The sequence below is a fragment of the Nasonia vitripennis genome, chromosome 5, assembly GCF_009193385.2.
Source record: "Nasonia vitripennis strain AsymCx chromosome 5, Nvit_psr_1.1, whole genome shotgun sequence".
Lineage (NCBI taxonomy): Eukaryota > Metazoa > Arthropoda > Insecta > Hymenoptera > Pteromalidae > Nasonia > Nasonia vitripennis.
Window position 1 is genome coordinate 2,810,852 of NC_045761.1, and position 26,919 is coordinate 2,837,770.

A 26,919-nucleotide genomic window follows, 5' to 3' on the forward strand; every position below is an offset into this window, starting at 1 on the left:
GTCAGTTTTATTAAAGTTTTATTATTCTATGGACAAAATATACAGGTTGGTATAAATATAGTACGAATTGTCAATAGCGTTAGATCCTTTTAGGTGTAACGAATACTGTTTTGTCGTCGCACAACGTCGAGTCTATTTTTTTTTGTTTTGATAAACCAAATTTTTCTCAGATTTTTCTTTCAACTTAATCTTTCGGCAATAAGCAAAATGATACATACCAGTTTGAGTTCGATTTCTGAATACAAGCGCAACGATTGTTTTTCACTTTAATACACAATATACCAGAGAACGAAGATTCAAATCAACGGAATTCTACATCTTTTGTCCATTTACCACGTGTGTATTTTTTCTTTTATCTTATTAGCTTATGATTGAATACGTTAGCTTTGTATAATGCTCAATGTTTATCGCAATTGGAAATTTCGTATATAGTGTTAGGTTCGAATATACATACGTTATAATCGAAGCGGGTTTTCTTTCATTTAATTATTTATTCATAATCTTGCATGTTTTATGGCTAATAATGAGAGATGATGAGCTTTGATATAGATATATTCATTATACGTAGGTAAAAAATTCATCGTAAAAGCCGAGCGATACGTCGGCTTTTCAAAAGCGCATAAGGAGTAAAGGAATAAATGATAAACGGTATGTATATATGAGTATAATATATGTATGCACCAACAAAGTAAAAAGATATTGCTTTATTAAACGCAATAAGTAAAAGAAAATAGTTAAAGCTTTGAATAGAGACGATATATGCGCTTAAATGTATATAAGAGTCCATTAAATGAACGGCGGTGGAAAAAATGTTTTAAAAATGATTAGCTCTTCGTATATTCGGTTCGCAAACTATATAGAGATAAAAGCCTTCACTTTTTAGATATTCATAAATGTATATGCGCGTGATGTATATTCTGCGAATAATAATACGCTACATTGGAATATCCATAACATCGTAATATTATAAAATGCATTATCATGCATCGCCTTGATATATAATTTTTAAAACATTTTCCTCTGAATATAATTGTAACGTAGATATACAAAAACAGATGTTTTCATTTCATTTATATTATCACTGATGGACAAAATCTCAAACTAATATTATATATTTATTACTAATATCACAAACTATTTTTATTTATCTTTTTCGCTGTTGTAAAAATAATAAATTACAAGATTATCGTGTAATAATAATGATGATAATAATGATAATAATAATAATAATAATGTGTGAACGTTTGCAAGGTATCTCCTACGAAGTTATATGCACACTGAAAAATCTTCCCCGTATACGGAAGCAGCAATTATTTTCGCTTTAACAGTATTCTTACGAGCTAGACTGTTTAAATTGTTTTGTAATCTTTATCCTTTAAATTCTTATCGTGTATACACAATTAATTATTTAATTACGTACGACTGACTTTTTAAAAAAGTAGCACAACATCGATCGATTGTTTTTAAAAAATTTTTCAGTGTAGCAAATCTCGACATTTTTTTTGTTCTGTTGATCGTTCTGTACGAGCACTTGTACAACCGACGATCCGTCCTATAGTTTCGAAAAGTACGTGATATAGAAGCAATTTTAATGTTATTTTTCGGATTATTCACTCGGTCGTTATCAGAAGGACGACGCGTCGTCCAAAAGGCCTGTAAAACTCATACAAGTCAGCAGCATAAAAAAAAAAAGAAAAGAAAAGGTCGGTCGTTTTTTTCGATGCTTGGATTGCGCGCTTACACGTTTTTCGTCTCCTTTATAATATTCGTGGGCGATCGATAACACAGCTATATATTTAAATTCATAATCGTTAGAAGATATAATAATGCACGCGCCGGCCATTACGTGAACGCGCAAACGCGTGGTCATCGATAGATGTGTACATGTTCACATATTCATTAATCTTAATTTTTGTTTTAAAAAACGAGTTCCGAGCTAACCGAGGTTCTTCTTCTTTTCTTTTTGTTAATCTTACTATCACATTTTCGCAAAGAAAACTTTAGGGTGGCCCTCGAAGGCCGTTTCACGCCGAGGGCGTACATGATAATCGGTACGCGGCCAATCGACTGTTCTCTCGATCCCTGGTGCTGCTCGGTAAAAGCGTGCATTTGCAGTCAACGAAGCAAGGCATGGTTTATGTAAATGATTGATTGTTTCCGCGTGTGTAGACATTAGGCTACATTGAACGCTCGTCAAAAAGTTGCTTGATAGTTGAGATTGACATTTGTAATTTGGACGCTCCCGCAGAGATGCACAAAGAAACATTGATCTGCTCTCTCCGACCGGTTCATTCGTATATATAAATTGTGCGATCTTTCTCAGTACAATGGTTTCGTAAAGCCTTTACCGGCAGCCTTTTTTTCCAACTCGGGAGCAACAGTCGACGGCTCGCACAGAGATTTCGCTCTCGGCTTTGTAGATCGAGGCCTTCGGGAACTTACTAGATAAATTACGCGATAAATTACTAGAATAATTACGTGGTGTATGTTTTGCAGTGAGACTCAGACGCTGAGAACCTACAGGAATGTGCTGTATCGCGAAAAATCTTGTACTTTTTTTGTCGCTTTTTCTCGTTAACGTTTATATTAAAATTTTGGGTCCTCTATTTTCGTACTTCATTCTTCTAATATAAAAGAAACAAAATCTATGCTCGGGCAGTTCTGTATGTCTAATTTATTGAATTGGACGTTATCTCTCATTCGCGCTGTGGCGCACACTCGTGTATTGTGAAATGAATAGTTTAAACGTCGTGTGTATATGTTGACAGATTTTTAATTGTGTATTAGTATTCTTTGAAGTTGCATGAAATCGGACATGTTACTTTAAATATCTCTGCCTCTAGATCTAAGATCGATGCTTCGAAATTAGACGAAAGCTTTGCGAGTATTTTATTTTTTGAAAAATAGTGAACTTTGTAGCTATAAGATTTAAGAAAGAAATCTTGAAAAAGGTCTGTCAATTCCTAACTGTTCATTCTACTTAGTCTTTACGAATTAAGCAAAACAAGTAAACCTTTTGAATCTTCATAAGATACCGATAAATCTTAAACCATGGACTAATTGATCGTTTTCCATCTCTGTACAGTTACATTTAAAACTTGACTGTACGATTGATACATGCCAATTATACAGTTACTAATAATTAATAATTATACATATTTGCCTAAAATTTTCAATTACCTACTTAAATTTCGATTATCCGACGTCGAGTAAGTTTACGTTCAATTGTAAGTCTCTACTCATTTGGCAATCGTTTAATTTTTTCCAGCCGCCACCGATCACTCGCATTTTACGCCGAGAAACAGGGATAGTGTTTATATCTCGAATTTTTAAAAACAAGGAGAATCAAAATCTCGGCCAATCTATACGTAATGGCATATCCCCGCCAGCTCGAGAGAATTGATCGCGCGAACGCGTCTGCAACGTGATTTCGCGCCGCACATCGAGTATAACAGCGTTTTGGCACACCAGTAGTCGCGCGAAAATCCGCATTTGGATGTTGGCGAGCTTCGAGAGAGTAAACTTACGCGTCGGCATTTTTTTCCTCATCGCTCCTCTATAAAGGTCGCGCGACGCGACATTCACGTCTGTAGAATATCAGAAACACACGCGGGTTCTCCGTGCACGCACAATGTGCTCTTTCCTACATCCCATTCGACGTGTCTCGAAAAGCTTCTAAAAATTATCGAAAGCTGCTGTGAAAATGAGATTTTTACTCGGGATCGACTATGAGAACGTAATTATACATAGTTAGATTAGAATTAATACAACGTATTGTCCGACTTACATGGTAAAAATAAGGGATGACGCGTAAAGTCGACGAGAGATTCGTCGTGTAGTCTCGTTCGTTTCGCTCTTGTTTCAACGTCGCGACACGGCAGAAATTCTGTACTATTTTACAAACCATAGTAAGTGGAATTCGCCTAAGATCATCTAATTTCATCAAAACAACTACGCCTAGTCAACGTGAATTCGTGAACAACAACGGAATAACTAAGAAGGATACAGAATTTCTTCCCCGTCGCTCTCTGCGTGACACCGTCCTCGCACGCCGATCACGGTGCGAGAACGCCCCTATTTTTTGTTTCATATATTTATATATACAAGACTAGGATTCTTAAGAATTAATAAAAGTTCGTTTAAAGGCCCATTTAGTCGTGTCGCCGCGCCGCGCCACACATACATCCATATGGACTCTTCGCGCGCAGCACTTGGCGTATACGTTGAGCGTCACTACGATTGTCGTGTTCCTCGAGCACTAGCGCGCGCGCATCTCCCTGCGTAAATTCGGTTTAAAAAAAGTCCCTTGGCGCGTTTCGTTCCCTCGCCAGAGGCCGCCTCGGTATCATCATACTGAACAAGTACGAACGGAATAACCAATGCAAAAGGTTAACAACTCTGCGCAGCTGTCTCTCGCGAGAGAACGAAGGTCTCACGACTACAATGCAAAGAATATCCGAAGAAGAAAGTTCCCGTACAGATTAGGCTCTCGAACTTTTGATTTGACATGGATATCGAGTCCCCGCACGCGCGCGTGTGCGTGCATGATACCTGCATTTTCAGTTCTCTGCACTTCCACCTTGAGTCTCGATCTTGCACAGCAGGACACCCCGGAAACAAAAGCCAACGTTTCTACAGTTCAGTTCTACCGGACGGTATTCTCGGGAAAAGAAAATTTACCACCGCCGCGAGGTGGAAGCCAGAGAGCTAAAGATGAGCCGCACCGCGCGGCACACAGTCGAGGAGTCACTTCAAGCGCGTACGCTCTCGTCACCGCAGCGAAGCAGCAGGTGTCCCTGATGCGGTGCGTTTACTCGTCATCCGACCGGCTCGTCCGGCAGTACGATACTGACAGACTTGCGGGGAGCCGCGTCGTCCCGGTGGGACGGCGCCAGTACGCGAATCTCCGGTCGGGGACTGCTGCTGGCGATGGCTGGGATCACAGGCTGCAGTGCTTCGCGCTTCGGACTGTCCGAAGCGATTGACACCACCGCCGAGGGGTTCTGCTCGTCGTTGCTGTTTACCGGCTGGAGACTCGGCCTGTAGGATAGAGTTACCGTAAGTTTTCGTTTCCCCTGTATACAATACGTACCAATCAAGTATCGATCTCACCTGTGCTGAGGCGGTGGGGTAGGCGTCCGCGAGAGCGGAAAGCTCGCGACTTCCCTCGTGACCGAGAGCGATCTTATGGATCCGAAGGTCTGGTCGGGCGATAGATTAGCGCCGGCGCTTATTTGCACCATTCCGCTGCTGAAAGCAAACGACCCCCATCAGTTCTCGTCCCGTTGAATTTCGGTTAAAAATCATCGCTACACGCTTCCGCGGTGAGAATCCAATTCCGAGCCTTTGCGCACACGACGAACCCGGAAAACGCGCTCTATGTATTCAAATGACCCGGTGTGTGTAGGCTTCTCGAGTATACGCCGAGAGAAATAACGGCGAGGCTCGATCGCACGCGAGGTCGAAGGCGTATATAGTAATGGAGGAGCAAAGAAGGTACGGCGAGGAAGTTTCGCGCGATGCATAGCGATTGCGCGCCGGATGCGTGACGTACGTGTGCGAGCCGACGATCCTTTCTTGTCTGTAGACTCGCTCACGAGTTATTGCGCGCTCGAGCTGCGTGTACCGACGAGCGAATTAATGCAGTGAGCTCTACCTTCGTTATTTTGCGTTTTCTCGAGTCTGGTGGAGCAAAGCAACAAGCTCTCAATTAAAATCCAGCTGAGTAAGCCTCGCAAAGAAGACTCGGACTCTCGAGCCGATCGATCATAATAGCGTTTGCATATACATTCGGCCAGCGACACAGCGCCACTGCTCGCATTCTACATTTATAGTCTCCTCAAATATTATTAATTCAGCCGCGCGAGGCTATTTACGGCTCGCGATGTTTTCAACGACGATAGACAGGCCGGCGAGGGTCGTTTCGGTTCGCCGAAGGATGTACAACTTGTGTACTCCGTGTAAAGAGCAGCTTCGCGATCGACGTTCAATGAAATTTTCCTAATTTTATCGTCAAAAAGACGCCCTCTCACCTCATGGAGCCGGAGGTGACGAGGAAGGGCATCGGCGTCGGGCATGGGCTCAGGGGTGAGCTGCTGACGGAACTGCGCGTACTGCTGAGGACCGAGTGCGGGCACTGGGGTGGGCCTATGCGCGAGCCGAACTTGACGTTGGCGCCGTTGACTGCCTGCGTCGAGGTCGTTCGGCTACGGAAGCACGGGATCTTCGTCCAGCCGTTCACGTTCTTACCTGTGAAAATCAAAGATTCTTGTAAATAAATTATTCGACGAGTATATGTCAAGGAAAGAGGTACACGCGCAAGTAGTAACGGAACTTTTCGCCAGACGCGCTCAAACTTTCCTTTTGCATTTTATCGTCGGCGTTGGCTTTCGAATGGCTGATCAAGTATAAGTTTCCCGCAAAAATTGATTCACGACGCGTCGACGATAAGATCGCAATTACACACTCGTCGTCTCGAGCCGAGTCGCGGTGTTATCTGCCTCGGAGGAAAGTGGATCTCCATCGTATAATAATACAACATTCCAATTAGAAATAGGGTCATTCCGCGTGGAAAATTGGCGGCGGCAGCCAAGCTGCGCAGGATTTATTTATGGTAATGAGGGACACGCCGCAAGGGCCGACGACCGGACCAACTTGTTATACACGTACGCAGACACTGTAAGATGTGCATAACTCGATATTCTCGCATTAGCCTGAATTCGGTCATCGCAATCCGTTTATCGCGCGTTCGTTAAGAAGCCGCTTGCGCTCACTCTCCGGCCTAGCCTCGTTCTAAATTTCCACGCGAGCTATACTCTCCCGATCGTTGCAGCACCGACGAAGCTCGTTCTCTCTCACTCCCGATTAGTTTTTTCGTGGGTATTGCGTAGGCGAGGATCGAAGACCGAGGCGTTTTCGTAAACGCGCACCGACCAATTTCTCGCGCTTATCCCCGCGCGTACAACAATCGAGTTTATTTATACACAGCGTTATTATACGGACCGACGCGTTATCTCGGGAAACGTCGAGACGAGGGGAGCTCGCTCGAACGAGAAAACCTACGTACGACATCACAATCGAGGCTGTATCCGTTCACGCAGGCGTGTGTGGGCGCAGCGTATAGTGGACTACACAATGTGTACATTCAATAATGCAGCGGTTTTTCAATGGGCCGCGGTCGATGCCGCCGCCGTCGCGCGAAAACAACCGTGACACGATACTTACTCGCCGCTCGCTGCAGCATCGATTGCACTCGATACCTCGCGGCGAGCGAAAGAGGAGAAAAAAACAGCGCGAATTTTCCGCGAATTGCAGCGGCAGCGATTCGAGAAAGTTTTGCGAAAAATCGATCGCGTTATGATTTAACGAGAGCTCCCAGCTCTCGTCGCTCTGACCTCATTAGTGTGCCGCTCTCTCTCTCTCTCTCTCTCTCTCTCTCTCTCTCTCTCTCTCTCTCTCTCTCTCTCACTCGGGGCTTTGAATTTCGACTTTTCTGCGAGCAAACGTTATAGGAAGCTGCGAGTGTATAGCAGACGCGGAAATCCAAGCTCGTGCGCGTTCCTTTCCTACGCGTGTTACAGCACTTTGTGCAGCAGCAGCAGCAGCAGCTGAGAGAAGGCGGAACTGCGCGGCGGGTTTCGTTGTACGTCTCTCTCTCTCTCTTTGCGGAGCGAGTTACCGGTGCGTACACGATTCGGATCGAGAATTTTAATGACTCCGCGGTATGGATGTAGACGCCGCGATCCCGCCGCGTCTGAACGAGCTCGGAAGTTATCTACTTACGCAAGGCGCGAGTGTATAACGGGAAAGCCGTACGTATGAGCGTGACGGAAAATTCGGCTGCGTAAATGGCTTATTAGTTACAGAGTCGAACAGTCCGGCTCCTTGTGCTCTCGGCGAGACTCACCTATGAGCTTGGCACCTTGTGCCGGACTGAGGGGATAGAAGTCCCCGTGGAGAGGACAGTGGAAGCCGACGCGTCGCTCTCGCCTCCTGGCGCGTCTCGTCAGCGAACAGAGCAGTGCGCCGAGGGTCAGCATAAGGACGCCCACGACGATGCAGATGGGCCCGAGGATCCGAGAATTGCCCGTGAAGGCGATGCGAGCTGCGTACGAGTCCTTGTCCTCGTCCTCTCCTGGGCCTCGGTAAGACGCGGCTGAAACATTGGAAAATTCATCGGTTATTCGGATATTATTATGCATCGAGTTTTCTAGCCAAGGCGACCGGGCGAAATAGCATCGCATGCCGGTGGAATTCCGCGCGCCCGCGTACTCGAAAAGCCCTCGTACAAGAGTCTATAGCTACGTTTCGCGTGTACCGATGAGAAAAAGGGCGAAAAGCTACGGGGACAAAGACACTCTTGACCCAGTTTTCTTTTTCGCCGGCCGATGTGTACGAGGGATCCTCGAGAGCTTTCTTGTTTCGGAGACTCGTAATTGCGCCGTAGTTCCCGAGAGCTTCGGTTCTGGGTTGGGGAATTGAATTTGCCAAAACGGAAAGTTTGAAGAGCTGATCCTTGGTACTTTTCGACTCGAAAGCGGAGGGTATATAAAATTGAAGCAGACATACAATCAGCGAGTAAATGTTGTAAATCGAGATGCACAAGTAAAAGAAATAAGTCATCGCACCGGTGACAGCGTCGCTAACACCGCACGGCTATAGCGCCCTCGATAGCTATAAGGTTTCGAACGCGCAGCCGACATAACATCGTCGACTGGGGTCGTTTGCAGACGCTTACGCGGCTTCTTCTTCGCGCGCAGCCATTGTTCGCGACTCTATACATATATCTATCGGAAGTCTCGTTACGCGTCCGATGCGGCGTTACAAGCCGTTTGAACTCGCGGTCACGTTGCGACGGATATGCGCACATAATGTATACACACGCGGCTGTACTTATGCAACGGTTGCATCAAGTGGATAGGCTATCTCGATTCGAATTATTAGACTGTAAAGAGTCGTCGTTTATATAGAATCCGTTATTACACGGAATCGATAAAAATAACGCGGCGACTCTGCGTAATCTTACTGTTCTCGATTTAAAATTACAACTTTACCGTGCATAAAAACACGACCTTCGCGCGGTGTTTTCCTTCCCCCTGTTATCGTGCGGCATATAATATTGTTTTTTTCTCTTTCGTAAAATAAGCAATAAATCGGCGTTCGCCAACCGAAAAGATGAATCCTGTAGGGTTTATAGCGGTAACTCAATCCACTGCAGGATCTACACCCGTCGCCGTGGTATTGTTATATTACACGCGATATGCGATGGTATATACATACCGGTAAGAACGGCACCGACGAGGACGAAGAGGAAGCCGAAGGCCGGCAGGGCAATCTGACAGTTGGCGGCCACTACGACTCCAGCCACCATCAGGCCACCCTCGATCTTCTCGACTCTCAGGCGGGATATCGATGCCGGACATTTTAATTTTGCGCCGAGTCCACTGCCGCCGTTGCTGATGCCCTCCTCCGGCGATGCGTTGCAAGGCCTGCAATTACAAGAGAGAGGGAGACATGTTGTGGATTAGTTTGTTTTATTTTTCTCGTCGGAAAATTCCCGATGCAAATTGGCGCCCGCGAGCCTTTGTGTCCCAAAGTTAATTGCTCTTGCGCCACGCGCGAAAAAGCCGACTAATTGGCTGCGGCTGTACAGCTTTCCGATGCGATTAAAGCCAAAGTGGATCGCGACTCGCGGGGCGCTAATTAATTCGTCATGCGCTCGGTGTCCACACACGCGATTTCAGCGCCTAAATTTAATTACAAGCAACGCGATAAATAACCAAACGCTTCGTTGTATGATAATAATTATTATGTTTACCGCGTGCGCAAGACGCGGGCTTTTTTGGAATTAAAAGCGCAGTATTCAAATGCTACTCCGGAATGACAATGGCTCACACTATCTGTTGTACACACAGAGGCGATGGATTTTGCAACGGAGACTTATGCAACGATATTGTGCTCATGTGAGTTGCAGCGGCGCCAGACGACTCGATTTTGGAAAATCGCGTGGGTGTACGCGAGAAATTTATGTGCGATCAACTCGTAAATCAGCGCGTGTACACACACACACACACACACACACACACACGTCCTAATAATAAAAGTCTGATAAGTGGAAGATCTCGTCGAGGCGCCGCGTCGGCTTTCCCGATAACGAACGAGTGGAAAAAAAATTGTTTACCGAAAACGTTGACACACTCTCTGTCTCTGATGATATTTTCGTCGTCGGCGCATTTTGTCCGATATTCTCTTTTTGCGGAACGTCTGTGCAGCGGATGTGTAAATTAGTCGCATACAAAGACTCGGGAAAATGATTGTGTGTACACGCGGACGATTACTTCGATTGACAATAAAGGGGATTTGTGAGTCACGACACATTGCATTGTGTTCTGCACAACATCCAATCAAACATATGGACGCTTGATGCTCTCTTGAGAGCTTATTGCATCAGGGAAACGTTTTTACGAGGGTAAGCCTTTTTATTCCATCCGAGAGATAAACGACCTCTTTGCATCGGAGAGCTCGAGAGGAAACGACCTTTAAACTCAGCTCGTGTGCGTTATCGTCGCGTAAATAAGCTGTGATGCTATATATCGGGGCGATAAAGCCAGACGCGAGAGCTCAGAGCGACGAACACAAAGCCGTCAGCTGTTCCGTAATCGGGAGCAGCTCTCGCTGATACACTGCAGCCGAATTTCAAGATGACGATATCAGAGCGTAATAATTATAATTTTTCACATAGGAGCTACGTAACTCTACGAATTCACCTGCTATTCGCGCGAGTAATAAAGAGAGAACCTGTTACACACTTATAAAGCCAGTTTTGTCGGGCAGAAGAAGACAGCTCTCGAGCCGGGAATAAAAACGTGCTTAGCGTATAATTGCGCTAAATTGTATACAGTTATGCCGCGAGAGCGATTAACATATGAAAGTCAGCTGCGCTGGGAAGAGCTGACTTCTCGAAAAACAAAAAGCCGAGGCTAATTATCGTACACACATACACACACTTCCCTCTGCCTTGGCTTTGTAGCTTCGCGAAACGCTTCTAAATACCGCAAGCAGAAACGGATTCAGGTCCGAAAAAAATTGCGATCAATCGAATTTCGCGCGTCGACGTGCATATCCGTGGTTCAACGCTCTTCTCTTCTCTTTTAACGGGATAACCGCGCCTTTCTCCTCTCCGCACAGCCTTGACTGCGATGTATAGCCAGACTCCTCGCAATACACTACGGAATTTTTTACAAGCTAAAGTCGTCGCAATTTTTTTTCCGCGGTGCACGCAATAGCGGAACGACGCTTAATTACGAAAATAATGGAACACAGCAGCCGGATTAGCAGGCTCTGATTTTTTTTTACGAGCCGGCGAACTACCTTGAATGTATATAGGTTCGACGTTACGTTTGTTGTCGGCAGAGATAGACGACGTAAGACGTTGGAAAATTGACTATCTCTCTATGCGAGTCTGGCCGACCGGGAAGTTATCTACTTATGCAATATAACATAGCCGTAAAATTTAGCATGTAGAGGCTGTTTTTCATCGGGAAACGACGTTAAAGTCGGGAAAATTGAATGTTTCGTAATACGCCAGCGCGCGCAGTTTTACGGGCGGGAATCGCAAAAATTGAGTTATTAAATCTCGAGTAAACACGCACGGCTCTCTCGCGATAAAGATTGATCGGCTTGTCAGCGTGTGTACAGCATACGACGGAGTCGTAAAGTCCAGATAGTATGTATAATTCGGGTCCGTTAAACTCTTTTTATCGATGGACACTCGGCGAATAGGCGCGTGTAGCCAGCGACTCGATTGTCATTCTACAACTTTCACTTGACGCGCGGTTTGAAATTCAGTCCCGTAACCGGTACAACGTTTGGACAAAAAACCGCCGCGTGCGTATATATTACACAGAGACAGAAAACGCTTCGAAAACGAAACAAACCTCGAGCCAATCACGTCTACCGTTAGAGCTTCATAATAAATCTCTCGCAAAAAGTCTGACAAACGCCTGATCCTCTTTTCGGGAGTAAGGCTCTCGAACCGACGTGTCTCTCGGGGGATACATGGTGAGTCAACGACCGCGAATCATCGGGAGAGTAGACTCGCGCGTGTGTGTTGTATACGTGTAGAGTCGCGCCAGGCGTATATATTTCCGAGCGACTTGACGGCGATCTCTTTGTGTCGGCGGAGAGGAACTTTGAACTGTTATTGTGATATCGGTAAAGTGTATTGGACGTCCTCCTCTCTTCAGTGGGACGATTGATTGTGCTCCGGCTCGAAATAAACATTCTCTTTCGGGAAAAATCACGCGTCATTTTCTCCGCAGCGGGAAACGGCGTGACGTTTCCTTGCACGTGCAGCAGTATATAGCACCTCCGCTCGGTAATTAATCCGACGCGATATATGTATAGCCGTGCTCGGTTTCTACGGCGCCTTTGTATGCGATTTCTGAAGAAAATATAATGACACACGCGACGCTGATGCACACGTGAGTATATCTTTCTCTCTCTCTCTCTCTCTCTCGATGATTTCGCGAAACTCGTGTACTTTCCTACTACGGCTGCAGACACGCAAGAAGCCGGCATACACACGAGCGAGCGCAGTCCCTCGTCGAATATACATTTTTTCGAGCGATGTGTGCGCCGCGGAAAGAATTCGTTTTTATTTTTCGAAAAGCGGCGAATTATTCCATTATCAACCGAAATACCCGTCGACGGCCGTACATATAGCTGAAATTCCACCGCACTCATACACGTATAGCAAAATAGCCGCAGAGAGCGAATATGTCCGTGCGCTGCGCCAGTAATTCGAGCGGATGCCTCGGATAAGCGCCCTCTCTCTCTCTCTCTCTCTCTCTCTCTGCGTAATGTGTCGCGCGAGGAAAAATATTCCATTGTCCCCGCATCGGGTCTCCCTTTCGTGCGTTTCGGTATAAACTTGTCTCCTCGCGTTCGAATCGATCGAGTTTGATTTACACGCGAAGCTCTCGGAGGTGTATATCGTCGCTCGAGTGAATATCGAGTTTCCAAAAGCGCTGCAGACCGCAGTGCTCGTTCATTTTTCAAAGCCGAGAGAGTCGATATATTATATAAGAAGATTTCCTCGCAAGTTCAAGGCCGCGCGAGCGAGTGTCGTCTTACGAGACTCTCTCTCTCTCTCTCTCTCTCCCTAGTTTGCATGAATTCTTCCGAGTCCCCGCGTACGACGCAGAGCCGATGTCGAAATTCCGTCAATTACTGCGGCCCCGTTAATTACACCGACGAGTGCTATACGTATATAAGACGCGTGCGACGCGCGTCTCGAAAATTCCGGAGTAAAAAAAAAAGAGAGAAGCTCTCCTGTCGAACGAACGCCGGCAATTGCCCGTAAACGACGGGGAATTGTCGAGTGAGAGCTGATGCTGTATGTAGGGCAATCCAGACTCCCCTCGGCATCAGCATCAGAGGTGCAACGCGCTGATGCTGGTGTGCACTAGCCGAGCGGTTCTCGACGTCGCAAAGGGATAATAAGGTCGTAGCAATTTGCCGTGCGGGGAAGACGACCTTGCCGGCGCCCCTCGTTCGCTGCTGCACCTATGTATTTTTCATCTGTACACGGGAGTGAAAATCGAGTGGATCTGCGTTTTCACTCCTAAACGGCTGGATCTCCGTCCCAGATATGTATACGAAGTTCGAGTTTTCAGTGAAAACAAACACGGATTTCCACAGCTGGCGTGAAATTTCTCGTTCACGCTTATAGAGAAAAAAAAACGTCGCAATTCTTCGCACTGAAGATTTGTTCGGTTCTTTTTTCTCACTGAATCACCGCTTAATTTCTCGCTAAAAAAAACGTCGGCTTTTCTTTGAATACAATTTCGCGCATTGTCCTCGAGAAAGTAGTATACAGTGTGGTGTACACGCAGACACAAAGCGACGATCTCTCTGATGACTTCCGCTGGATTTTCATCCCGATGCTCTCTCTCACTCTGGTGTTTATAATGAATGGCCCCATTGAGAGACGGGAATAGGTAATTTCTTTATAATGAGACTTCTCCGCTCTTAATTTACTAGAGAGTCGACTATCCGGCTGCTCTTTCTCTCGAAAAGCTTCTCTCCATCTCTCTCTCTCTCGAGCTGTCGGCGGAGCATAATTGCTGTGTACAACGGAGTAAGAGTTTGTCTCACTTGAAAAAAAATATCAGTCGGTCGATTCGAGCATTTCAATCGTAATTCCGGAACAAAAGAGACAAAAGAGACGCACGAGTCTTATTATCCTGCCCTTCGCGGAGCTCTAATGAGATACACTCGCAGCGAGTGTTTTCGGGTCACGTCTGTCTCTCTGACGCGTACATTTTTCATGAAATCGCGGAAAAATCCTCACTCGTGTTTACTTACGCCGCGAGAATGCGAATGAAGCCTACCTAGGATATCCGTCCTCGGCGGCGAGCCGGGACTTGTCGCCGTTGTGAAATGACGTGCCGTAGGTCATGATGGTGGCGATGCTGCCCCTGAGCCTCGGAGGACGTCGTCTCCCGATGACAGCAGCCTCCTCCTCGTCTTCGAGACACTGGACGCGACGAGGTCGGCCGGCTAGGAGCTCGGCTAGTCAGCTGATCGCCCGGAACTTCATCGGAGCGGGCAGTGATCGCGGCCGCACTGTCGTCCCTCTTGCCCCCGATGCCTGTGTATACTGCGCTGTATAACAACGTCGCAGCGGCAGCAGCTCCTATAGACGACGCCGGAGCAATGACCTCCCCCGGGGAGTCCGCACGGCTAGTCCACACTCGCGCACGCAGAGTCTCTTCCTTTCTCGCTGCTCTCGAAGCAGCAGCTTCCTCTCTCTCTCTCTCTCGCTGTCTTCCTCGAAGATAGGATGGCGGCGGACGCGAGTAACGATCGGCTGCTGCTGCTGCTCTGGCGTGGGAGAGATACAGAGCGAGAGAGAAGGCTATATAGCTATAGAAGAGCGAGCGAGCGAGCCGCGCTCCTCCAACTCCGGCGGTCGACTGCCGAGAGCGCAGTGCCCGACGTTCCTGATGCTCGCGCTGGTGTACCGAGAGCGAGAGAGAGAGAGAGAGAGAGAGAGAGAGAGAGAGAGAGAGAGAGAGAGAGACGGAGAGCGGAGTTGCGAGCGGTCGAAGCCAGGCGGCAGCAGCGGCGCCGCCGCCCAGAGGTGGAGGACCGCGATGACGTGGCTGACGTAGGAGAGTGTGTATGTACGCTGTGTCTCCTATACCAGTAGTACGTACTGCGGGGGTTATGCCATGAGGGACGTCGCTCCCTTTCTCTGCGGGAAAAACTTTCTTTGCTGCGCGATATAACGAGAGCTTAATTAGGTCGTTATGTGCAACGAAATTTCCGATCTGGTGAAATTCGAAAGCTCTGCATTATTGCTGCTTTTAACTGGTCTCTGCGCGCGCACACGTCCCTTTGCGCGAAACATCTACCCTCGTACAAGTATATTCCAAATATAGTCGCGGGCTCATCGAAGCTTTCGCTTACGGATGCAGCGTCGGGGTGGGGTGGGGGGGGGGGGATGAAATCTCGGGCGAGTAAGAAAACGCTCGAGCAAACAATCTTTCTCTCTTTCTCTCTCCTCGACACGTGCAGGATCCTTTATATTCCGGTCTCTACTCTATATTTATAAACCGACGGGCCGACGGCTGAAATAATCCAAGTGAAAATTCTTCAATGTGCCAAAATGTTAAGTCCGACCGAGAGCTCTGAATTTATTATGGAGCCAATCTCTCTCGGATGAAAGGACGAGCGGACGCTTTCGGTTTCTCTCGCTGCTCCGGGCGTCGCGTCGACACGGTTAAAAAGGAGCTTTCAGTTGGTTGATGAGGCTTTTGGAAACGGTTGGAGGTCAGGTCGTACGCGGATATCTGTTTGCGACGTCTATAGCCTCCTCTACTTAACGACGATTCCTATATGGAGCTTATTTTTAGCATATAACACTGTGAGCACGATTTCCCGATCGATAGCCCTGTATCTATACCACTCGTAAGTAGCACCGGATTACGTGTGCACAAAAAAGCTCGAGCAGCACATCCCCGATCGCGACCCTGGTTCGAATTGAAGCTCAACGAGATGGAGAGCTATATACACACATACAATTGCGCGCTCGCTCTTCTGCGATAACTCCGATGCTCCGGCTTTCCGTACACACGTTTTAGAAACTGACGCGCTAAAGTGCTGTCCCAGAGACGCGCGCCACGCCTTCGTACATTGTGTGTCAGGGCTACGCACACACAGACACGCCGAGTAAATTCGCCCGCGTTATTATGTTATTCGTCTCTTTTAATCCGAGTAAGTAAACGCTGCTGATGCGTGGGGCGACTTTCACAAGCGAGAAAGAGAGAGAGAGAGAGAGAGAGAGAAAAAAAAAAAGAGCATACGCAGGATTGTTTCAATGAAATTAACTTTCACCTATACTACTACGCGACTCTAGGATTAATTTCTCCCAGCGTTTTAATTTCATCAGAGCGACTACTATGACACGGGCGAATAGAAGCATTTTCATCCCGATACGACGAAATAAAAGCGCGAAATCCACTGGGTAACGAGGCACTTTCATCTCGTCGCGTCGCCGCTTTCTCTCTCCCGAAGGCAAATCGCGCGACGATAGAGAGAGAGAGAGGGAGAGAGAGAGAGAGAGAGAGACGGTAATTACGCGGTAATGAAAAGCAAGCGCATTGATTGCTGTCTCGGGAGGGCGAGATAGAAATCTCGTTATGGAAACTAATTACAGCGGAGTAGTGTCAAAGCCGACGAGTCACACACACGTGACTCATATAGTAGTGCCTCGCGTGTGCGCGACGCTCTGGTTCGGGGGGGGAGTATTAGAACTCATGAAACGCACTCGTTACAAGAGATTATTTATAGCTGTAATACACATTCGCGCACGTGTCTCGACGCGATGTGTATTTTCGGACACGTCGAACACGATTTTCCAGTCGTTGTACAGGTTTGAATAATGCACGGCTATAGAGGGCTACACTTCGATTTATTTTTCTCCACCCGCACACACGAGACACGTGCGGTTATAGTGTATATATATATATATATAGCGCTCCGCCATGCGTTTCAGGCGTTACGACGCGATTTTACGACGAAAAATTGATATTTCTGCTATTTCCGTCATTTAGCGATTCCGGCGAATTTCGGCTGAGCTACTCAATCAGTCGCTTGTTATCATTCATCTTATCCGATCACCCTACGATAGCCTTTGATTCACGCCACTGCGCTCGGCCGGATTTTCATCGGATAACGTATTATTATCGAAGAGCATGTATGCATAGTTTAAACATCAGTCCAGGAGAATCAGAGATGAGGCGTCGCGTAGGTCGTGGTCGAAAATACACAGGCGGACGGCGTCGTTTATTCGTCGCGGGATTGTTTTAGCTTTGGGGCCATGCCGAGGAGCGTAACGATTGAGCCCGAGTGATTGTTTTCTTTCCTCTTAGAATTGTATAAAATTTTCATTTCTGTCAGCCAAACGAGCTATGTCTGCACATATGGGAGTTGAATAACCGCGAGCTATATAACGCGTCAACATATTTATATAAAATATTACTTTCGAAACGAAAGTGCACCACGAGAAAGCTCGAGGCAGGATATAAAATCTTGCGGTCGCGATTTTTTCAATCGAAATGCCATCTCCCCCTTCGCGCGTTTGCGCGTGTATAAATAAAAAATTCCTCGTTTCTCTGAATGAGGGCGACTAACAGCTCTCCGAGAGTCATCCGCGGCTTTTAGGCTCTAGACGCCACACACGATACACTCGGCTCGACTCTCCCCGCGCGAGAGAAGCTCGAAAATAGAATCGGTCGCGCGACTCCGCTCTCGAGAATGCGTGTATATATAGAACCGGCGCATGTATGTCGTGCACATCTTATATACGTCTTAATGATCCGGTGCGTTGATCTTCTCTATTTACGCTCTTTGCAAATCAGCTGACGATTCGAAATTCGGTCGAGTTTCCACATATACCCTTCAAACTTTGGCCAATATCGCATTGCCTCTTACGCTGACAAAGCTCGAGCGACGATTTCACGCAAATTAGCCGCTCGGCCGAGCGGCCAAATATAAATTTCCCTTTGTGTTCGCGAATTCGCGCGAGTGATCGATTTGCTAACTCGTGCATTTATGTTTGCGCATACGATAGAGACCACCGTAGAAAAATCATCTCCATTGAAATTAAAGCTCGCTCAAGTGCGTCACGCCGCGCAGCATCAGCTCCCCAGAGAGCTTGCGCGCGCGTCGTCGTGTCCCCCTGAAAAATGCAATCCTTTCGCCCCCCCCCCCCCATCCATCCATCCATCCACTGTTCCCCGTTCATCTGCAGCGCAGCTTCCGGTGGGGCAGGTGACGTACAACGCGGCGACGAGGGCACCTGCAGCGCGACGGCGCATCGATTTTCCCGCGGAGCGACGTTGACCCAGACACCGTTCTCTCCTATTCGCCGCCGACAATTTCCTCGTTGTGCCGCGCTGTTATACACACTCGTCACTGTCTACGCGCTCAGAGCGAGCAAGAGCTCTGTTATTTCGTAACGGCTCGATGGAAAGTGAATGCTTCGACAAAATCAGTATTATTATTATCCGACGATTTCTGGGAGAGCAATTACAATACTATTCTACAGCTACTCCGCAAAGCTCGTTGAGCTGTTATACTCGTGTGAGATCGCGTACGTCTCTCTATTTTTAGTCGCGACTGTATACGATGAGGCACGCGCGTCGGGCAATAATTCGCGGGGGTCGCATTTGTGCATTGAATATGTGCCTCGCGTACGTGCTTTTACGTAACACCGGGATTAGCATATTAACTCGCGCGCGCGTGCGCGAGCTTCGTGTCTATTTCAGCTCTCAGGCGAACGATTCCGCGCATCAATATACATTCGTTTATTCGCAAACGAATTAAAAACGCACCTCGCGACACAGCGTCTTGGCAACCGTAGAAATTCAGCCCCAAAGAGAGCAGCATCGAAACGCACGAGAATCCCAAGGCCAAGTTCTCTCCCTCCCGAAATCCCGAAATAGTGGAAAAAAGAGGAAAGCTTGCTGCGCCGCCTCGAACGACCACACACCCGTATGCGCACACAGAAGAAGCTCGAGTGTAATCCCGCAAGCTCTAGTGTCTGTCTCTCTGCATTGTCCTTGAACCGCTGCAGCGCATTCGAATTCAGAGACGGACGCGTGTATATCTAGCGGATAGATAGATAGATAGATAGCACTACTGGCGTATCTACGGCGCTTGGTCACGCGAGAACCGCCGGAGACGTCGCGCTTGGGCTTATACACAAAAAGCATGACCCGAAATTCTCTATATCTCGTGTATTTTAGGCGCTCGAATAAACGTGTGTCTCGCGAGCGCGTCACGTGTGATAGTTTGATCGTTGTTGCCGGGGCTCGTTTTTATTTGTTTTCTTTTTTAAACGTGTGTGTATATATATATATATATCGGGTCGGAGTGTTATACGCACCGTATATTGAATTTGCGAGATGCTTGTATTAAAGTTTTACTTGAGCTTCATCGACGATTCGCAGGGATATTATATTTGTATAATCGCTATACAGTACGCCGAAGAGTTCTCCGTTTCTCTATTTGTGTGTACGAATACGCTATAGACTCTTGAATATTAAGTCGGTTTGTATATCGTTTCGCGTGCGCGACGCTGTCAACCGATGCAGCGGACGAATATAACGCACGAAACGTTCTTGGATACCGCGCGAAGCGAGCTTGAACTAATTAAAAGTAGCTATATAGAGGACGCGAATTTAAAAATTGCCTTTGAAATCTCCGATGATCATACATAAATACGAGCCTCCTACATGACGCGAAGCAAGCCACGCATTATATACGCGGTACATCGCAATAGCCCATTGTTCGCGGGCCGAAAGCACGCACAAAGGCCTAATGTGCGAAAGACAATGGGGCGAAAAGAGCGCGCTCGTTGACATACGCCGGCCTTGCGCCTTCCGCGTCAATCTCCAAATGACATGTATAACGATCGAGCTTCTTTCTCTCTTTTACTTCAAAGGGCGGGAGAGGCGGGGGGGGGGGGGGGTTAATGGAGCCGGCGCGATTTCAAGTCGAGAGAGCGGAGTGACTCACGGCGACAGCAAAGTTCCAGGATAAGCCGCGCCTAATCGCAAGTTCAAAGCGGAACTTACGATCAATCAACCGCAGCTCGGGCCCTCTCTCTCTCTCTCTCTCTCTATGTATCCGAGCTTTATTCTCGGAATGACGAATCTTGAGGAGAAAAATCGAGGGATGAAGCGGTGGGCGGCGGCCGTTGATTCATCGCGATGGACTGCGCGGCGTCTTTTTGTCGCGAGTCGTCTGTGAAAGCTGCCTTTTACGGTGATTCGGTTACTGTGTAGCGTATGGGAAGGACTTAAAGTGCGAGCTCAAAGCGAAAGAATATAATAATACAGACGACGAGCTTGGATGGTAAAAGCATGATTTATTCAGTTTGATTTACAATTCGTTTATCTATTCGATAAAAAAGTATATTGCAGCCTCGGTATTTATCTAATTGTGGATTATGATCGTTTGTCGAACGAACGCAGAATGTTTGCCTGGAATGTATACCCTATAACGTCACACAGCAGACACTCGCATCTACGCAACTCTAAACTATAACATACTACAAGTCTCGTTCTTTCCCGGACCATTTCTCATCTCAGCGCGGCTATTCTCAAACAAGAGGAAAAAACAGGGAGAGAGAGAGAGCTTCCGAGTAGTCAAACTCTACTAGCCCAATTCCTCGAAGGAGAAGAAAAAAAGCTCTCGCGCCAAATCCTCATAGCCAGCGGGTAAAAGCTTTTCGAAGCATTCCAGCTGACCTAAATGCTGCACGGCCATCGAACTCACTCCGTGTCCGGGATAATTCGCCCATGAGACTCACTCGCTCGTAGTCGTCGTCGTGTATATTGTATTTGTTTTTTCGCCTCGCGCGAAATATCGGTCGCATTATTACAGCGCCGTTACGTAATTCCGGCTGTTCCATCGCTGCTGGCGTCGATCGATACGTAATATCCTCTCCTCTCTGTAGTGTGTGCTATACGTGTGTTACTTGAACAGAAAAAGAGGAAAATGAGAGAGGATGTACACACGCGTTTCGCGAAAGAGAGAGAGAGAATTGTTTCGCTTTGTTTTCCGGAAGCTTTCTTGCTTCTTCGCGAGTTTTCGTATACTGGGTCAGAGAGCGAGTCGCGCGAATAAGTAACAATGGCTCATTTCGCGAGTGTGTATTGGATTTCGGTTTACTGCCGTAAACGGTTACGCTGCGAAATTCTAATACCCCTGCGAGATTGATAGGCGCTCTTTTTCTCCTTTTGATCGGTTGGATTGTGGCCAATGATGACCCATATAATACTCAAAAAACTAGCTCGTTTAGGCCTAAATAGATACATACGTGTCACGTGTGTTAATGTATTCGTGACGTCCGCCGTGACGTCCGTGTATTTGGATATAGAAGCTTATATGCTTTAAGAGTCCGTTTACCTCGTGACGTTTCCTGACGTCAGCTGTGCAGAACGCGCGCGACGAGGCTTGACCATAAATTTACCGTACGCTTTTGAGTGACACAATTAATTCCGCTCCGTTGGGCGCACTCCGATTCGATGTTTATTTACTTATTCGCTCGAATTACTATAATCGACGGATGAATCGACTTCTATTTTCGTCGAGTTAAATACCCAGAAGCTGAATCGCTCTTATATTTTTAAAAACTAAATTTGCATGATCGTAAAGAGCTCGACTGTATAGGCTACCTTCTCTATGAAGTGGAAATCTAAAATTAGGCGATCGTTATCTTTCTCTCCTCGCGTATTTTGTTCAATCGTTGTTCAATAGCGCACGAGCTGCGTTTTATAACCGAGATAACGTATAAAGCGTGTTTTCGCGAAAAGCCTCGTTTAACGATGACTAAATTACATCGACGCCGAAGAGAGTTTCGGACACGTTGGTGCGGAAAGGAGAAGTAGCCGACGTTATTGAATTTATGGAGCCATTAAAATTGCAATTTTGTTTTTAAACGAAATTCGCCGCTTGAAAAGGGCGCGAGTGTATATTCATTGTTCGCAAATGTGGCTGTTAAACGCGAAACGAGAATTTCAATGGCTTATCGCTCGAGCACGACTCGCCGGATTCAGTGAGAGATGATATCAGCGCGAGCGCGGCCCTGCGCAAAAATTGCGCCGAGATCGTTTAAAATTCCGCCGCTTATCTCGCGCTTCGCTAAACAAAACGTTGGGAATTTTCCCGAGACGAAATCACACTTTTGCTATGTACACACGTATACAAATCGGAGACAGCCTTCAAGTGCGAAAAATCGAGAAGCTCCAGAAAACTCGACTCTCTCTCTCTCGTAAACAGGGTTAAGACGTGTCGGCCAGCAAACTGTACACGTCGAATAATCGAAGCCTTACACAGCTAATCCTCGACCGCATCAGAGGTTCTCAAGCGCAGATGTTCCAGGCGAAGCTGCCACCCCCGCAGTACCACCAGACCTCGAAGTTGATCCATTTGATCAGTCCCAGAGCCCAGACGAGCTTGTTCACCGTGAACACCAGGTCGAGAAAGCTCCGTTCCTCGGACTTTCCACTGAACAGGTCGAAGAGCCTCGACGAGCTCAGCAGCGACATACTCGCGACGCGCTCGTCGGAAGGACGTCCGCCGACGGACTGCGACGCTGCGGCCGGTGCAACGAGGCTCTCTTAGCGATTCGTTACCTAACGCAGCGACGGATCATCGTTTAAAAGTAGGTGCGCGTACGGTTATTATTGCAGCGGGCGAAAGCTTGCGAAATGCGCGAGCACGTGCGCTGGGAGTCGGCCTGCATTTTGACGCAGAGATGCGTTCGAGTGATTACCGAGGGCTATTTTTAGGAAGCCGCAGCAGCAACGATTTATTATCTGTGGTGTTTTCGAGGGTCAAGGTCGACGGTTTGGAGCTGCGGCGCAGGTGTGAGATTTGTTTTTTTTTTAGATAGGGGAAGGGAGAATACTGGATTTATGTACGGCCTGTTGAATTTTATTAAAACCGGGACGATATACGCGAGAGTTTTCGCGTTCGAATCTTGGCTCCGTCGTGGCATCGTATATAACAGTTTTAAAGCCTCGCGCGATAAGCGGCCGTAAATATTGCAAGAGACGCAGAGATTCGGCAGTAACGGTGCAGCGTATGTAAAATGTTTACAACGGGGCATCAAAAGCGCCGTTCTGGCATATAATGCATAATAGCCGTCGCGATGCTTCTCGAATTTATTTTTCGGACGTTCGACTGCAGACGAGTCCTTGCGCGCGGAGGACTCGAACTATTAATAACAGCTATAGCCTCAGGGTGAAATGTAACTCGCTTCCGGAAGCGCACTTGGGAAATTCGCTGGACGGAAAGTTTGCCCGTTGTCGAATTGGAGAACACTTACACCGCAGTTTCTGACTGCAAATCAATAGCCCCCCCCCCCCCCCCCACGGCAAAGTCCTCTTTGGAAATACTTTAATTTTAGATTTATATCTCTCGGGGTGGTGACTGCTATATCTGCGCCGCTGCAGCGCCGTCGATAAACATAGCGGACGGCTCGTCGAGTCGAAACTGTTCTCGAATCAATTAAACTGTTTCACTCGACCCACGACTGTCCGCTAGAGAAACGCAGGGATATAATAATCATCGGCTCGCGAGTAATGACGCCCACGAGCTTCGGGAGAAAAACAATAAGTAAGTAAGTGTATCGACCAGCGCTAAGATACACACGATATATAACTTCTATATCAATCACCCCCGCATCTAAGTTCTCCTCGAGAGAGAGAGAGAGAGAGAGGGACGCACATCTCGCAGGCGCAGATCGAACGTCGGTCCCTCCCCCGAAGGAGCGAGTTCCTCCGGCGAAAGCGCCCATTAGCAGACGCCCAGAGACCGCAAAATCGATAGAGTATAGACGCGCGCGCGCGCATCGCGTTAATTAACTCGATTGTTGCAATTAAGCGAGCGGTGTGGAAAAGAGCCGCGCGGTATTCGGTTCCAAAGCTCTGGCGGAATTAACTCGACTTTCCAAGGCTGCGAGCGATGTTTTTCGGGGGAGGAATGAGCGTTCGATTCGGGATTGCAAGATCGATCGATAATTGAAACGAAGCCAAAGGATATCGCTGGAAATTTAGAGTAATCGTGAAAATTTAATCAATTCAGCAGCGATGATAAATTAGACCCCGAGGCTTTACAACTGCTATAGTATATAGGTTCGAAATCGCAGAATTCAAAGTAATACCCATATTCGAATTTCGTTCGGATATTCCGCGGCATTAAAGTTCCGCGTACATGCGACACACGAGGGATATATTTCAGCTGCGCATTCGGCCAAGAAAGAGAGAACGAGATTACAGGTGTTACCGCAGGAAAGAGAGAAAGAGGAAATATTGATGCGGTAAAAGCTTTCCTGCATTTTTCATCCTGTCTTCCTTTTACAGAAGATTTTATACTCAACTCGTTGCTTCGAAGACGACGGTTATTTATACGCTCTTTGAGGCTATTCGAAACTTTTATTTCCTCTACGCGTTTATCATTGTCCCTCCGGTTCTTGTACCTCTATTATCTTGTACAGCCGATCGTTATTCCTCGGTAATTTAAGAATATACTCGTATGCGTGCGTCGTAATTTGCCGAGTGTTCTTTTTATTGCTCGATTAAAATGCGCTTAGGCAGCCGTTACGCTACAAACAATAAAGATTATATCACCGCTCGAACGTAAAAAAGGATTGCTCGATCGGTGAAATGCCGCAGCATAATTAAGTGCCGAGGCTGATTAAAAGCCAATAATCCGCGGCGTATAAAAGTGCGTTGCAATAGCTTTTTATTTGAATTGTCAGGCGATACTTACGCTTATGCAAACTGTTATAATTACTCCGGGAAACAAGGAGAAAAATACACAGTCGCGCGAAAATTTTCCTAACGCACTCCCCCCTCCATTAGAGTCGATCGCGATAAAGAGACGCGCTCTGTGCTTTTTTATCAAAGCTCGGGATCAGCTCGAGAAAAGTGCAGCAGCGCGACGCCTCCCGTTATCGCTGCAGTCGTCCCCCGTGGCTCGTATACTTAGCCGCGGGTCATCACGCGAGCGACATTACGCCGAGTCGGTCATTCGAAGGGGTGCAGTCAACCCCGTCGCGATCGGTCATCGGCTCTGCAATGTATGTTTCAGAGATGCCGTGAGAAGATACAACTTTTTCTCTCTGCAATATTTTTTCGATGGATTCTATCAAAGTCTCTGCTCGCTTATACCGACGCACCTGACCAACAAGAGACAGAGACGCACGTGTCGGATAATAAAGCTCGTGATAAGAGAGAAGGGACGCGGCGCACGTCGAGGTCGGACAGGTGGACGTCTCGTTCGTAAAAATAGATCGTTGTATACGTGTCGTTTATGTGTATAACATACCTACGTATAGGAAAGTGCGCGACGTCATACGACTCTCGCTTGTGCATTGCGGCTCTATTAGCGACCGGTCAGTCAACCCTTTCGGCGGACGAGGTCGGTTGGTGACGCTTTCGAGACGAGCTTTTTTTTTCGACGAAAAACATTATCCCACCAACTCTAAAACTGCCTTGTTTGGCCTGCCGCTCAGGCTATGTTAACTGCGCGCTTCGGCTCATCGATATTCTTCCTCGAGAACAAAACATTTCCAGGTATAGGTGCATTGTAATACGCGCATTATGCTGCTATCGAGAAACCGAACAATTCATTAGTCGCCTTTCAAGCTTCTCGCGAGGATCGTATCAATCGAAATGTTGAAAGCTGATTTTCAAAGAAAAAATCGATCGTTCACTCCGGAGTGTAACGCAACGTGTTTATCTTTTTCTTTTCCAATTTCGGCGAGCTCGAGTACAAGTAATACCCGCGCGCGCATATATAAGGCCGCACGTGCCGGATTTTCGAAATGGAGAACCTGCAATAACTGCTCCCAAGTGAAGTGTACCGAGTATAATGGCTATCGATCTGCCGTGATATTTAACATGCCGAGTACACGCGGTTTCTTTGTTTTTTTTCCAGACAAAACAGCATTATCCATTTACCGCTCGAAAAATCGTCTCCTTCGGTATACAATTCAACGTTCGAATAACCCGCGAATAAAAAGGCGCGAAGAGCGGCAAGGATCGCAAGAAAATCCATAATCCATCCCAGGCACGCGACATGAAAGATTCAACCTGCAAACACCGAGGCTCCTCCGTGTGCTGTATATACAGCCCGTATACACACACACACACTCACAGGAGTATGGATCGTGTGCCGCAGGAGTATTCTAATGGCTCTCCGCTGTTTTTTGGCAGAGCCGATGATTCAACGCAGCGATGCTATACTACTTTATACACTTTGTCTATCCCTCGTACCGCATCTCGTGCGATTCGTCGGGTAAAAGCAACAAAGGGGGGGCAGATGTCCGCTGGCACTCCTCCCACGAAAGCAGTCGTTAAAGGCTATATGCTACTCACATGTTCCCGGGATACTTGAGGCACCTGCGCACCTCCTCCCGCTCGTCCTCGACGTTGCCCATCGTCGCCTCGTCCTCAGAGTGTCAGCCTCATCGCCGACCAGCTTCCCAGCGAAAGTCCTCCTGGTCGATGCCGCGATAACCTCCTCTCGGCCGCTGATGCTGCATCGCGATGATACTTCTCACCGGCATCCGTCCACGCGCACGACTATGAGCGTCCCTTCATCGCCTCTCGAACGACACAGCGACACTACTGCGTAGTCCTTTTTTCTCCTTACCTCTCTACGTCTACCCCGCGCACACACGCACACACTCTATCGTATGTAGGAGGCACACGAGTATACACGGGGGGCGCGCGATGACGGTGGTGCTGCACACGGCGGTGAAGGAGGAGAGAGCGAGCAGAGACTTTCCCGCGCGAGCCTTACGAGCGTCGGCCAATTTTCTCGCGCATGTGT

General features: G+C 47.4%; 1 protein-coding gene across 5 annotated transcripts; it reads right to left on the reverse strand.

The window, feature by feature from the left end:
* Position 1: 1 nt before the first annotated feature.
* LOC100679617 lies at positions 2-26,912 on the reverse strand. Of its 5 annotated transcripts, none has more exons than XM_032600326.1 (6): positions 26,463-26,912; positions 9,280-9,488; positions 7,907-8,155; positions 6,033-6,249; positions 5,113-5,247; positions 2-5,040 (listed from the first exon to the last, which is right to left on the reverse strand). In XM_032600326.1, exons 1-6 carry the CDS (start codon positions 26,522-26,524, stop codon positions 4,818-4,820), a joined length of 1,095 nt encoding a protein of 364 aa, XP_032456217.1. In that variant the 5' UTR covers positions 26,525-26,912; the 3' UTR covers positions 2-4,817. The 5 variants fall into 5 exon arrangements, with proteins under 5 accessions (XP_032456217.1, XP_031788297.1, XP_008201934.1 ...); XM_031932437.1 differs by having other exon boundaries at positions 5,113-5,250; positions 26,463-26,911; XM_008203712.3 differs by lacking the exon at positions 26,463-26,912 and adding an exon at positions 14,394-14,999.
* Between the last annotated feature and the right edge of the window lie 7 nt (positions 26,913-26,919).